At 48.9% G+C, this 14896-nt stretch overlaps 1 protein-coding gene across 1 annotated transcript in view; it reads right to left on the reverse strand.

Moving 5' to 3' along the window:
* Positions 1-7024, reverse strand: part of itga10 (integrin, alpha 10) — a 98837-nt gene extending 91813 nt beyond the window's left edge. Inside the window, exons 1-3 of the mRNA XM_060820620.1 lie at positions 7002-7024; positions 6797-6906; positions 5128-5213 (exon numbers count right to left, since the gene is read on the reverse strand). Of these exons, the coding sequence (XP_060676603.1) occupies positions 5128-5213; positions 6797-6906; positions 7002-7024 (219 nt within the window). The remainder of the gene's footprint in view (positions 1-5127; positions 5214-6796; positions 6907-7001) is intronic.
* Positions 7025-14896: the final 7872 nt, after the last annotated feature.

Here is a 14896-nt window from a genome sequence, read left to right on the forward strand (position 1 = left end):
CATTTAAGCAAAATGGGAATAAAAATCCAGACAGCTGCACAAGGCATGGGTGCGATAATATCTGGAGTATGGTGTACTGTTATGGTCTCCTTATTTGATTAAAGATACAATTATGTTAGAAGCAGTTCATTCCCAGTATGAATGGTATACCTTACTGAGAAAAGTTGAACAGGATGGATCTATATTCATTGGAGTTTAGATGAATGATTTTATAGAAGAACCTGAGGGGATTTGATAAGATAAGATAACTCAAAACACACATACTCACGCTGTCTTTAGAAAAAAAATGGATTTCACTCTGCACGGTTGACATTTTAAAAAATAATTTTCCAATCACTAAAATTATTCTTGAAGACAAAAAGGTTGAAGCGTGGAATGCTCCAAAGTCTGCTGTCTTACCACGTGTGACCGAGTCACTTATCACACACAGTCATCTCTGGAGTTTTGGCAGACACAGCTTGCTCAGGAAATACAATACCAAGAATTCCTTCAAACAATCTTTCACAAGATCAAACTGGTTTTGCCTTTAACTCAACAATGAGATGTTTTATTCAGCCATGGGAGAGTTTAATTGAGCAACACTTCCTCGCAGGTGTTGTGTTCCCAACTACTTCCAGATACCAGAGCACTCTCCAAACAGCAGAATAAGCAGCTATCAAGTCAATTTCTAAAAAGGCTTGTTTAAAAGCATCTCCAATAACCACATTGAATTTTCAAAACCTCGTTAAAGAAACCACTCCAGGTGTTTCAACAAAATTTGAAATAAATCCAGTTTTCTACAATCCTTCAATCTGAAGTCCTCCAAGTAATACTAAATATGAATTGTCTTACAAAATACAATATAAAAAGTGGAGGTCACAGAGAGATCTTTCTGCAGAAATGATGACTGGAACCTGCAAGTACAGCTCATGCCAGCTGTGTCTCATCACAATAACTCACCACAATTTGGGGTGGTACAGTGATTTGCACTGCTACTTCACAACACCAGGGATCTGGGCTCGATTCCACTTTTGGGTGGCTGTCTGTGTAGAGTTTACACATTCTCCCTCTGTCTGTGTGGGTTTCCTCTGGGTGCTCTGGTTTCCCCTCACAATCCACAGATGTGCAGGTCAGGTGGATTGGCCATGGGAAATGGAGGGATGAAGGGACAGGGTGGGCCTGGGGATGATGCTCTTTGGAAGGATGGTGTGGACTCGATGGACTGAATGGCCTGCTTCCACACTCTAGGGATTCTATGATAAGTTGGCTCCCCTGCCCATTCTGGTCTCTCCACCCCTGATCTTTATCAATGCCAGTGGAACACAACGCAAGAAACAATTCAGGGGACAGAGGGGATGAGAGGGCTGATCTCTTCTGCAATAAATCCTAAAACTGAACAGTATCCCAGCAGTGCATATTGCTAAATGCTGGCTATGAGATCAATGGTGACTGTGAGTGGCACTATCACAGGCCTCCTCCTAATCTCACACAAGGTCCAGGAAACAGTGTCAAATTACAGGCATCATGACATGCAGCTGCTTCGAGGAGAGAAAGGAATATATCAGAGAAACAAGTAGGTGGGGAAGAAAGACCTTCCTTATCACACAGTCATAGAACAATGAGCTTTACAGTACAGTACAGGCCCTTCAGTCCTCAATGTTGCACAAACTTTGAACCCATCGAACCTACACTATTTCATTCTCATCCTTATGTCTATCCAATGCTCATTTAAATGCCCTTGAAGTTGGCCAGTCCACTACTATTGCCGGCAGTGCCTTCCAAACCCCTATTACTCTGAGTAAAGAAACTACCACTGATATCTGTCCTAAATCTATCACCCCTCAATTTAAAGCTATGTCCCCTCATGCTAGCCATCATCATCTAAGGAAAAAGGCTCTCACTGTCCACCCTATCTAACCCTCTGATTATCTTATTTAAGTCACCTCTCAACATTCTGCTATTTAACGAAAACAACCTCAAGTCCCTCAGCCTTTCCTCATGAGACCTTCCCTCCATACCAGGCAACATCCTAGTAAATCTCCTCTGTATCCTTTCCAAAGCTTCCATATCCCTCCTATAATGAGGTGACCAGAACTGTACACAATACTCCAAGAGTTTTGTACAGCTGCAAACATAACCTCATGGCTCCGAAACTCAATCCCTCTACTAATAAAAGCTAACACACCTGTATGCCTTCTTAACACCCCTATCGAGCTGGGTGGCAACTTTCAGGGATCTATGTACATGTACATGGAGATCTCTCTGTTCATCTACACTACCGAAAATCCTAGCATTAGCCCAGTGTTCTGCATTACTGTTACTCCTTTCAAAGTGAATCACCTCACACTTGTCTGCATTAAACTCCATTTGCCACCTCTCAGCCAGCTCTGCAGCTTATCTATGTCCCTCTGTAACCTACAAAATCTTTGGCACTATACACAACTCTACTAACCTGAGTGTCGTCCACACATTTACTAACCCACCCTTCTATGCCCTCATCCAGGTCGTTTCTAAAATAGACAAACAGCAGCAGCCCCAAAACAGACCCTTGCAGGACACGGTAAAAACAATGACTGCAGATGCTGGGAACCAGAGTCTGGATCAGTGGTGCTGGAAGAGCACAGCAGTTCAGGCAGTATCCAACGAGCAGCGAAATCGATGTTCCGGGCAAAAGCCCTTCATCTTTTATTCCTAATGAAGGGCTTTTGCCCGAAACGTCGATTTCGCTGCTCATTGGATGCTGCTTGAACTGCTGTGCTCTTCCAGCACCACTGATCCAGCCCCATGCAGTACACTACAAGTAACTGAACTCCAGGATGAACATTTCCCATCAACCACCACCCTCTGTCTTCTTTCAGCTAGCCAATTTCTGATCCAAATCACTAAATCACCCTCAATCCCATGCCCCTGTATTTTATGCAATAGCCTACCATGTGGAACTTTTCAAACACCTTACTGAAATCCATATGCACCACATCAACTGCTTTACCCTCATCTACCTGTTTGGTCACCTCCTCAAAGAACACAATAAAGTTTGTGGGGCATGATCTACCCTTCACAAAACCATGTTGACTATCACTAATCAAATCATTCCTTTCTAGATGCTTATAATTCCAATCTCTTATAACCTTTTGCAACACTTTACCCACACCCGAAGTAAGTCTCACTGGTCTATAATTTCCAGGATTGTCTCTAATCCCCTTCTTGAAGAAGGGAACAACATTTGCTATCCTCCAGTCTTCTGGTACTATTCCTGTAGACAATGATGACATAAAGATCAAAGCCAAAAGCTTGATAATATCCTCCCTGGCTTCCCAAAGAATCTTAGGATCAATCCCATCTGGCCCAGGAGACTTATCTATTTTCACACTTTCCAGAATTGCTAACACCTCCTCCTTGCGAACCTCAATCCCATCCAGTCTATTTGCCTGTATCTCAGTATTCTCATCAACAACAATGTCTTTTTCCAGTGTGAATACTGACGAAAAATATTCATTTAGTGCTTCCCCTATCTCCTCTAACTCCACACACAATTTCCCACTACTATGTTTAATTGGCTATAGTCATATTTTAGTCATTCTTTTATTCCTGATATACCTATAGAAAGCCTTAGGGTTTTCCTTGACCCTATCCACCAATGACTTCTCATGTCTCCTCCTGGCTCACTTGTAACCCACAAGCGTCCTAGCTGAGCCTTCACACCTCATCCTAACGTGAGCCTTCTTCTTTCTCTTGACAAGAGCTTACTTTTTTAGTAAACCACGGCTCCCTCGTTCGGCAACTTCCTTCCTGCCTAACACACAACAAGGTCCAATCAGTCCACGCTGACCATAATCCCAAACTAAACTAGTCCCAGCTGCCTGCTCCTGGCCCATATTCCTCCAAACCTTTACTCTTCACGTACTTATCCAAATGTCTTTTAATCATTGAAATTGTACCCACACCCACCACTTCCTCAGGAAGTTCATTCCACATGCCAAACCACCCTCTGTGTAAAGAATTTACCTCTTCAGCTTTTTTAAATCTCTCTCTTCTCACCTTGAAAATGTGCCTCCAAGTCTTGAAATCCCCCACCCTAGAGAAAGGACACTCTGTCTATACCCCTCATGATTTTATAAACCTCTAAAAGGTCACCTCCCAACCTCCTGCGCTGCAGTGAAAACAGTCCCAGCGTATCCAGCCTCTCCTTTATAACTCAGACCGTCCATTCCCCGCAACATCCTGGTCAATCTCTTTTGAAGCCTCTCCAGCTTACTAATATCCTTCTTGTAGTGGGTGTCATTTGGTTGGTGTATTGTGGCTGCTGTTATTAAGAAATGTTGGTCTTGGGATTTGGGGAATAATATCAAAAAGTGCTGCTGGACAGCTTGGGGCTGGTTGGGCTTTGCCTGAGCTCATGGACTGCATCTTGTGGACTATCATCCACTCGGCTGGGTTTCATTTGAAACCAAACCTCTCAAAGTATCAAAGTCAACGTGATCAGAGACCAATGAACCTACTTACCATGAGACCAGAGCTTACCATGAACCAGTGCTCACCAAGAGACCAGTGCTTACCATGAGCCAGTGCTTACCATGAACCAGTGCTTACCATGAACCAGTGCATACCATGAACCAGTGCATACCATGAGCCAGTGCATACCATGAGCCAGTGCTTACCATGAACCAGTGCTTACCATGAACCAGTGCATACCATGAACCAGTGCATACCATGAGCCAGTGCATACCATGAGCCAGTGCTTACCATGAACCAGTGCTTACCATGAGCCAGTGCTTATCCAAATGTCTTTTAATCATTGAAATTGTACCCACACCCACCACTTCCTCAGGAAGTTCATTCCACATGCCAAACCACCCTCTGTGTAAAGAATTTACCTCTTCAGCTTTTTTAAATCTCTCTCTTCTCACCTTGAAAAGCCAGTGCTTAACATGAGCCAGTGCTTACCATGAGACCAGTGCTTACCATGAGACCAGTGCTTACCATGAGATCAGTGAACCTGCTTACCATGAACCAGTGCTTACCATGAGCCAGTGCTTACCATGAACCAGTGCTTACCATGAGCCAGTGCTTACCATGAGACCAGTGCTTACCATGAGACCAGCGTTTACCATGAGCCAGTGCTTACCATGAGCCAGTGAACCTACGTACCATGAACCCCTGGGAGTTCCGGGTCAGTGTCATGCCAAAGTGTGTGTTCTTCATATCATCAGAGATGTTTTTCAGAGCTGCCTCCCCTGCAGCAATGTAGACAAACAAAAGAGACATCTATCATTGAACAGAGAATAATTGAAGCATTCTGCTCCATAAATATATGTTTACCCTCATTAAACTGAAGCGCCACACCAGAAATTACACCTCACTCATTAAGGACTACCCTCGCACTTCATTGCTCTGTGTAAAGTCATCTTGATATTTTGTGACATCTCCCAGACTGCATGGGGTTAGATACAGAGTAAAGTTCCTTCTCTAATGACTCCATCAAACCCTCCCAGGGACAGGGACAGCATGGGGTTAGATACAGAGTAAAGTTTTCTCTACACTGTCCCCCCATCAAACCCTCCCAGGGACAGGGACAGCACAGGGTTAGATACAGAGTAAAGTTTTCTCTACACTGTCCCCCCATCAAACCCTCCCAGGGACAGGGACAGCACGGGGTTAGATACAGAGTAAAGCTCCCTCTACACTGTCCCCCATCAACACTGCCAGGACAGGGACAGCACGGGGTTAGATACAGAGTAAAGCTCTCTCTACACTGTCCCCCATCAAACACTCCCAGGACAGGGACAGCACGGGGTTAGATACAGAGTAAAGCTCCCTCTACACTGTCCCCCATCAAACACTCCCAGGACAGGGACAGCACGGAGTTAGATACAGAGTAAAGCTCCCTCTACACTGTCCACCCATCAAACAATCGCAGGACAGGGACAGCACAGGGTTAGATGCAGAGTAAAGCTCTCTCTACACCGTCCCCCCCATCAAACACTCCCAGGACAGGGACAGCACAGGGTTAGATACAGAGTAAAGCTCTCTCTACACTGTCCCCCATCAAACACTCCCAGGGACAGGGACAGCATGGGGTTAGATACAGAGTAAAGCTCCCTCTACATTGTCCCCAAACAAACACTCCCAGGGACAGGACAGCACGGGGTTAGATAGAGAGTAAAGTTTCCTCTACACTGTCCTCCATCAAACGCTCCCAGGCACAGGGACACCATGGGGTTAGATAGAGAGCAAAGCTCTCTCTACACTGTCCCCCCCATCAAACACTGCCAGGACAGGGACACCATGGGGTTAGATACCGAGTAAAACTCTCTCTACATTGTCCCCCATCAAACACTCCCAGGATAGGGACAGCACAGGGTTAGATGCAGAGTAAAGCTCCCTCTACACTGTCCCCAATCAAACACTCCCAGGACAGGGACAGCTTGGGGTTGGATACAGGGTAAAGCTCCCTCTACACTGTTCCCCCATCAAACATACCCAGGACAGGGACAGCTTGGGGTTGGATACAGGGTAAAGCTCCCTCTACACTATCCCCATTAAACACTCCCAGGAACAGGGACAGCAAGGGTTACATAAAGAGTAAAGTTCCCTCTACACTCTTAAACTGCAAGTAAAGTTCCCTCTATACTGTGCCCATCAAACACTCCCAGAACAAATGCAACAGTCTGTGCTGCTGACAGACTTCAGCTGATGTTAACCCTGGTCCCTCACACATGCAATGTCCCTCCGCACCTTGAGTCAATAGCTATACCTTTCATGGTGTTTTCCCACTCTGTCCCCATGTTGTGATATCAATGTGACTGAAATGTTTTACCAGAGTTTAGTTTCATGCAGTTGGAGCTCCTTTTATTCGATATGTTACATCGGTATATGTCGCCGTTTTTACTCTTGGCAATGCCGTCCCGGGGGGCACTGACCAGTAACCTGCCAACGTAAAAACAACACCACGTTTGGCTAGTATGTTTGAGTCAAGGTACTCGTTTCACAGAGCACAGAGCACTTAAGAACGTCATGCATACAGGTCGCGCTGCTGTAACAACATCTCGTTAATGCAAATGCACTAATAGGTGATTGCGAAATTGGGGACACTTTTTATAGCGCGAGCTTTTAAAGTGTGTATTGTATTGGTTATAATGCAATTCCATCCCCATTAGTTTAATTGGTGCTGCTGCTTTCTTATAACATGGATCTGCATGAGAACAGAAATATCCCAATATGATTAGATTCCCCACAGTGTGGAAACAGGCCCTTCGGCCCAACAAGTCCACACCAACTCTCTGAAGAGCAACCCACCCATACCTATTCCCCTCTGACTAATGCACCTAACACTACAGGCAATTTAGCATGGCCAATTCACCTAGCCTGCACATCTTTGGACTGTGGGAGGAAACCGGAGCAAACCCACGCAGACACAGGGAGAATGTGCAAACTCCACACAGGCAGTCACCCGAGGCTGGAATTGAACCTGGGACCCTGGTGCTGTGAGGCAGCAGTGCTAACCACTGAGTCACCGTGCCACCCGACCAGCACTAACTGTAAGAGCAGCAGGTGGGCCATTCAGCCCATTGTGACTGCTCTGCTCTGTCATTCAATGGAATTGTGGCTGATCTAATCATCCTCAACTCCACTCTGCTGCCTTTCCCCTGGAATCCTTGGTTTCTTTACTGATTAAAAATCTGTCTATCACAGCCTTGAAAATACTCAACAAACCAGCCTCAGCAACCCTCTGCCAAAAATAATTCCACAGATTCAGGACTCTGAAATTTCTCCTCACCTCTCTTAAATGTGCAACCGTTTCATTCTGAGATCCTCTGATTCTAGACTCTCCCATGAAGGGAGATAACCTTTCCAAATCTACCCCGTCAACTTCCAAAAGGAGTGCTTCAGCTCATCTCTGAGACCAGTTCCTGTTACATAAACAGTCAGGGTGTGGGGTGTCTGAGGAGAAATTCTCCAAAATACATAATCCTCATTGATTTGGGCATCACGCTGTTTCTCAAATCATCTCCAGGACAGGGAGGGGGACCCTGTACCCCAGTGAGAGTCAGCCCCTTCAGGAGAGGGAGGGAGACCCCATACCCCAGTGAGAGTCAGCCCCTTCAGGAGAGGGAGGGGGACCCTGTACCCCAGTGAGAGTCAGCCCCTTCAGGAGAGGGAGGGAGACCCCATACCCCAGTGAGAGTCAGCCCCTTCAGGACAGGGAGGGAGACCCTGTACCCCAGTGAGAGTCAGCCCCTTCAGGACAGGGAGGGGGACCCTGTACCCCAGTGAGGGTCAGCCCCTTCAGGAGGGGGAGGGGAACCCTGTACCCCAGTGAGAGTCAACCCCTTCAGGAGGGGGAGGGAGACCCCGTACCCCAGTGAGAGTCAGCCCCTTCCGGAGAGGGAGGGAGACCCCGTACCCCAGTGAGAGTCAGCCCCTTCAGGAGAGGGAGGGGAACCCCATACCCCAGTGAGAGTCAGCCCCTTCTGGAGAGGGAGGGAGACCCCGTACCCCAGTGAGAGTCAGCCCCTTCAGGAGAGTGAGGGAGACCCCGTACCCCAGTGAGAGTCAGCCCCTTCAGGAGAGGGAGGGAGACCCTGTACCCCAGTGAGAGTCAGCCCCTTCAGGAGAGGGAGGGGAACCCCGTACCCCAGTAAGGGTCAGCCCCTTCAGGAGAGGGAGAGGAACCCCGTACCCCAGTGAGGGTCAGCCCCTTCAGGAGAGGGAGGGGAACCCCGTACCCCAATGAGGGTCAGCCCCTTCAGGAGGGGGAGGGAGACCCCGTACCCCAGTGAGGGTCAGCCCCTTCAGGAGGGGGAGGGAGACCCTGTACCCCAGTGAGGGTCAGCCCCTTCAGGAGAGGGAGGGTGACCCCGTACCCAAGTGAAGGTCAGCCCCTTCAGGAGAGGGAGGGAGACCCCGTACCCCAGTGAGAGTCAGCGCCTTCAGGAGAGGGAGGGAGACCCCGTACCCCAGTGAGAGCCAGCCCCTTCAGGAGAGGGAGGGAGACCCTGTACCCCAGTGAGAGTCAGCCCCTTCAGGAGAGGGAGGGGAACCCCGTACCCCAGTGAGAGTCAGCCCCTTCAGGAGAGGGAGGGAGACCCCGTACCCCAGTGAGGGTCAGCCCCTTCAGGAGGGGGAGGGGAACCCCGTACCCCAGTGAGGGTCAGCCCCTTCAGGAGAGGGAGGGGAACCCCGTACCCCAATGAGGGTCAGCCCCTTCAGGAGAGGGAGGGAGACCCCGTACCCCAGTGAGGGTCAGCCCCTTCAGGAGGGGGAGGGAGACCCTGTACCCCAGTGAGGGTCAGTCCCTTCAGGAGAGGGAGGGTGACCCCGTACCCCAGTGAGGGTCAGCCCCTTCAGGAGGGGGAGGGGAACCCCGTACCCCAGTGAGGGTCAGCCCCTTCAGGAGAGGGAGGGGAACCCCGTACCCCAATGAGGGTCAGCCCCTTCAGGAGAGGGAGGGAGACCCCGTACCCCAGTGAGGGTCAGCCCCTTCAGGAGGGGGAGGGAGACCCTGTACCCCAGTGAGGGTCAGCCCCTTCAGGAGAGGGAGGGTGACCCCGTACCCCAGTGAGGGTCAGCTCCTTCAGGAGGGGGAGGGGAACCCCGTACCCCAGTGAGGGTCAGCCCCTTCAGGAGGGGGAGGGGAACCCCGTACCCCAGTGAGGGTCAGCCCCTTCAGGAGAGGGAGGGAGATCCCGTACCCCAGTGAGGGTCAGCCCCTTCAGGAGGGGGAGGGAGACCCTGTACCCCAGTGAGGGTCAGCCCCTTCAGGAGAGGGAGGGTGACCCCGTACCCAAGTGAAGGTCAGCCCCTTCAGGAGAGGGAGGGAGACCCCGTACCCCAGTGAGAGTCAGCCCCTTCAGGAGAGGGAGGGAGACCCCGTACCCCAGTGAGAGTCAGCCCCTTCAGGAGAGGGAGGGAGACCCCGTACCCCAGTGAGGGTCAGCCCCTTCAGGAGGGGGAGGGGAACCCCGTACCCCAGTGAGGGTCAGCCCCTTCAGGAGAGGGAGGGGAACCCCGTACCCCAATGAGGGTCAGCCCCTTCAGGAGGGGGAGGGAGACCCCGTACCCCAGTGAGGGTCAGCCCCTTCAGGAGGGGGAGGGAGACCCTGTACCCCAGTGAGGGTCAGCCCCTTCAGGAGAGGGAGGGTGACCCCGTACCCCAGTGAGGGTCAGCTCCTTCAGGAGGAGGAGGGGAACCCCGTACCCCAGTGAGGGTCAGCCCCTTCAGGAGGGGGAGGGGAACTCCGTACCCCAGTGAGGGTCAGCCCCTTCAGGAGAGGGAGGGGAACCCCGTACCCCAGTGAGAGTCAGCCGCTTCAGGAGAGGGAGGGAGACCCCGTACCCCAGTGAGGGTCAGCCCCTTCAGGAGGGGGAGGGGAACCCCATACCCCAGTGAGGGTCAGCCCCTTCAGGAGAGGGAGGGGAACCCCGTACCCCAGTGAGGGTCAGCTCCTTCAGGAGGGGGAGGGGAACCCCGTACCCCAGTGAGGGTCAGCCCCTTCAGGAGGGGGAGGGAGACCCTGTACGCCAGTGAGAGTCAGCCCCTTCAGGAGAGGGAGGGAGACCCCGTACCCCAGTGAGGGTCAGCTCCTTCAGGAGGGGGAGGGAGACCCTGTACGCCAGTGAGAGTCAGCCCCTTCAGGAGAGGGAGGGAGACCCCGTACCCCAGTGAGAGTCAGCCCCTTCAGGAGGGGGAGGGAGACCTGAGATTTATTACTGAGGGAGGAATAAAGTGGGCATCTCATAATGGTGGTAGCAGCATGTTTGCTGACTACCAGTAAACAACAACAAATTACTGAAAATTGAATGTACTTTATGAAAAGTGATTTGATGCCAAGTTCTCGTGGTAAGTTCCAATTGCAGGGTGGTGACCTGGTAACTGCGTTTTGAACTCAGGGTTGCTGCCTATGTTTTTGCAACCCTCTCATTTTGGCTGTGGGGCTTTCACAGGTGGTTTGTGTTACCTCTTGGTAATCAGAAAGTGTGATTTAATTTCCAAGCAAGGCCTCGGAGGGAGGTGAGTCTCAATTTAATTTTATTCCTCTCTTTTCTGTTTGTGATGAGACTCTGAGAATCCCTACAGTGTGGCTAATCAGCCCAAGGCAATCCTCAGAATAGCATCCCACCCAGACCCACACCCTTACCCTATACCTGTATCTCCCATTGTTAATCCACCTATCCTGCAACATCGAGGGCCTAAGGGTCTGTACTGCGCTGTATTTTTCTATGTTCTATGTTCTATCCCTGGACACTATGGGGCAATTTAGCACAGCCAATCCACCCTAACCTGCACATCTTTGGACTGTGGGAGGAAACCCATGTAGATATGGGGGAGAATATACAAACTCCACACCAACATTCGTCCGAGGGTGGAATGGAACCTGAACCCGCTGGGAGGCAGCAGTGCTAACCACTGGGCCACCGTGGCACCCTGACCTTATATTCAGTTATTTAAACCTCAACTGAACAAACACAGAAGTGAAGTGAACTCAGTGCCTCACATGATCGGATGCAGATGAATTAAAAAGATTAACGATTATCTCTCCTATCTGTCTCTGTCTCTTTCTGTCCCTCTCTCAGAGTTTCCTTTCTCTCCCTGTGGCCATTTCTCATTCCTCAATGTAAGTCCATAGAGTCTCGTGTGAGATGAGAACTAAGCGTGTGGGGGTCTAGATGAAGGAACTGAGAACATTCTCACTACCTTTGCAGACAATACAAAGATAGATAGAGGGCCGGGCAGCATTGAGGAGCCAGGGAAGGTGCTGAAGAATTTGGAGAAAGTGAGGACTGCAGATGCTGGAGGTCAGAGTTGCGAGTGTGCTGCTGGAAAAGCGCAGCAGGTCAGGCAGCATCCAAGGAGCAGGGGAATCGACGTTTCGGGCAAAAGCACTTCATCAGTCATTCCTGATGTTAATCTGTAATAAACCCAGTGAGAATTCAGCAAAACCATCTTCACCTGGAGAATGGGGAGAATGTGGGAATCACCATTCCAAAGGCTCACTGAAGTGGACAGTCAAGATGCACTTAAAGGAAAGCTCGATAAGAACAAAAGGTGAAAGGTACAGGGAGTAGGCAAGTTTAGGAAGCCTGGTCAGCACAGACAAGTTGGGCCAAAGGGCCTTTTCCCATTCTATATGACTCCATGATTCTATTCCAGATGCAGAAGGGTGGAGGATAGAAACACCAGCATGGACTGTATGGGCCAAGGGAATGTCTCTGCTGTGCACATGCCCAGAGCTGTCTGGAATTCCTGATTCTTGCTGGAGTTCAGCTGCTTGGAGTTTGGTCTCACCAAGGTGTAAGCAGCTTCCTATGAACTGAACCGTACTCTCACCCATGGTCCATATGCATACATCCCAACAGGGATTGCTGCTTTGTAATCCCTGAGAAGGTGACTTAGTCACCTCCACCCTGCTCCCATCAACACCCCATCCAGCCAAGGCTGGCCCAGGTGATCCGAGATAAATTTATACTATTCCAGTTCAAATTCAGGCAGCGAATCAACAACATTGCCACATCAGTAAGAGTGGCCTGGACTATTTAGAAAGTTTATTTATAAAGTGTTCCTATAAACTTGGACTTGGATCGGCGCAACATCGAGGGCCGAAGGGCCTGTACTGCGCTGTATTTTTCTATGTTCTAAACACAGACTATCAGTGTTCTTTGTGGGCTATCAGAACGCTCTATTCATATTGTTAGTGCCTGAAACCTGGACATAATAATGAAGGCAAGTAAGGGAACCCCAGCTCAGTCTGGAGGAGCCTCAGCCACTCCCTTATTTAACAGGTACAAGGTTCTAGGGAGTACTTTGTGCAGAATGGCAAAGATTACTTGGTAGATCAGCAAACCGCAGTATAGAGGTCAGGGGCTAGGAGGTTGTGAAGGTGTTGAGAGAGAGCAGAACATTTTTCTGATAGGTGACACTATAGTCAGACTGATAGACCACAGTTCTACACAGCTGTGGCCAGGAGCTCTGAAGATGGTGTTGTCTGCTCAGGGGTTAAGGACATCTCCCTGTGGCTGCAGAACTGGGATTGGGAAGAGAAGGAGCCAATTGGTGCTAACAACGTAGGTACAATGAGGAAAGAGGTTCCGCTGAGAGAACTCAAGGGGCAAATTAAAATGCAAAACCTGAAAGGTAGTAATCTCTGTGTCACCATACAAACCAAGTGAGAGATGTGAATGTCTCTAGGAGTGGTAGGGGAGGCAGGAGTTCCAATCATTGGGAACGGGCACCTGGAGATAGAGTTAACTTCCAGCAGAATGGGACTGGTATCCTAATGGATTAAATAACCAGAGCTGCACATACAGCTGTAAACTGAAATAGCTGGGAGGAGTTGGGAGGTTGGGGGAAGGTGGAATACATGAATAGTAAAACATGTAAACTAAGGATTAACGACCTGAAACATTAACCCTGTTTCTCTGTCCACAGATAAAGTGTGCTAGTATTTTCTATGCTAATTTCAGAATTCTAAGATCCGCAGGAAATTGCTTTGGTAAATTTAAAGGAATGATTGGAGAGGGAATGGCTTAGTGGCATTATCTCTGAATTGTTAATCCAAATAATGTTCTGGCGACCCAGGTTTGAATCCTGCTGTGGTAGGATCTGAATTAAATAAAAAATAAAATCTGAAATTAAGAGTCTAATTGTTGATTATAAAACATTATAGTGCAGTGCAGGCCCTTCGGCCCTTGATGTTGCACCGCCCTGTGGAACCAATCTGAAGCCCACCTAGCCTACACTATTCCATTTTCATCCATATGTCTATCCAATGAGCATTTAAATGCCTTTAAAGTTGGCTAGTCTACTACTGTTGCAGACAGGACGTTCCACACAGAGGGTTTAGTCTGTCCTGCAAGGTTTTGTATATGTAGATTATCAGTAAAACCCTGTCTAGTTCACAATTGCCCTTTAGGGAAGGAAACTGCCATCCTTACCTGGCCTGGCCTACATGTGACTCCAGACCCACAGCAATGTGATTGACTCTTAACTGTCCTCTGGGTGATTTTAGATGGGCAATAAATGCTGCCTAGTCAGTGACATCTTCATCCCGAGAATGAATTAAGGAATTATTTTAAAAATCAAATAAACAGCTTTTATACAAAGCACCAGGATCCCAGTTTCTATGGTCAGTTTGTGTTGTCAGGTGATGTTACTATTGGATATGCTCGGTGTGTGTGTGTGTGTGTGTGTGTGTGTGTGTGTGTACATGTCTGTGTGTGTGTGTCTCTGTATGCTTGTCTGTGTATGTGTGTCTGTGCATGTCTGTGTGTCAGTATGTGCATGTGTGTGTATGTGTGCCTGTGCATGTCTGTGTGTGTGTGTATGTGTGTCTGTGTGTGTCTGTGTATGTCTGTGTGTGTGTGTGACTGTGTGTGTATGTGTGTCTGTGCATGTCTGTGTGCGTGTGTGTGCATGTGTCTGTGTGTATGTGTGTCTGTGTATGTCTGTGTGTCTGTGCATGTCTGTATGTGTGTATGTATGCGTGTCTGTGTGTGTGCATATGTGTGTCCGTGCATGTCTGTGTGTATGTATGTGTGTCTGTGTGTGCATGTCTGTGTGTGTGTATGTGCATGTGTGTGTATGTATGTATGTCTGTGTGTGTATGTGTATCTGTGTGTGTATGTAAGTGTGCCTGTGTGTGCATGTGTGTGTGTCTGTGCGTGTCCATGTGTATGTGTGTCTGTGCATGTCTGTGTATGTATTTCTGTGCATGTATGTGTATGTGTGTCTGTACATGTCTGTGTGTATATGTGTCTGTGTGTGTGTATGTGTGTGCATGCCTGTGTTTGTATGTAAGTGTGTCTGTGTGTGTGTGTGTGTGTGTGTGTGTGTGTGTCTGTGCATGTCTGTGTGTGCATGTGTATGTGTGTCTGTGCATGTCTGTGTGTGTATATGTGTATCTGTGCATGTCTGTGTATG

Source organism: Hemiscyllium ocellatum, chromosome 50, assembly GCF_020745735.1.
Source record: "Hemiscyllium ocellatum isolate sHemOce1 chromosome 50, sHemOce1.pat.X.cur, whole genome shotgun sequence".
In the NCBI taxonomy this organism is placed as follows: domain Eukaryota; kingdom Metazoa; phylum Chordata; class Chondrichthyes; order Orectolobiformes; family Hemiscylliidae; genus Hemiscyllium; species Hemiscyllium ocellatum.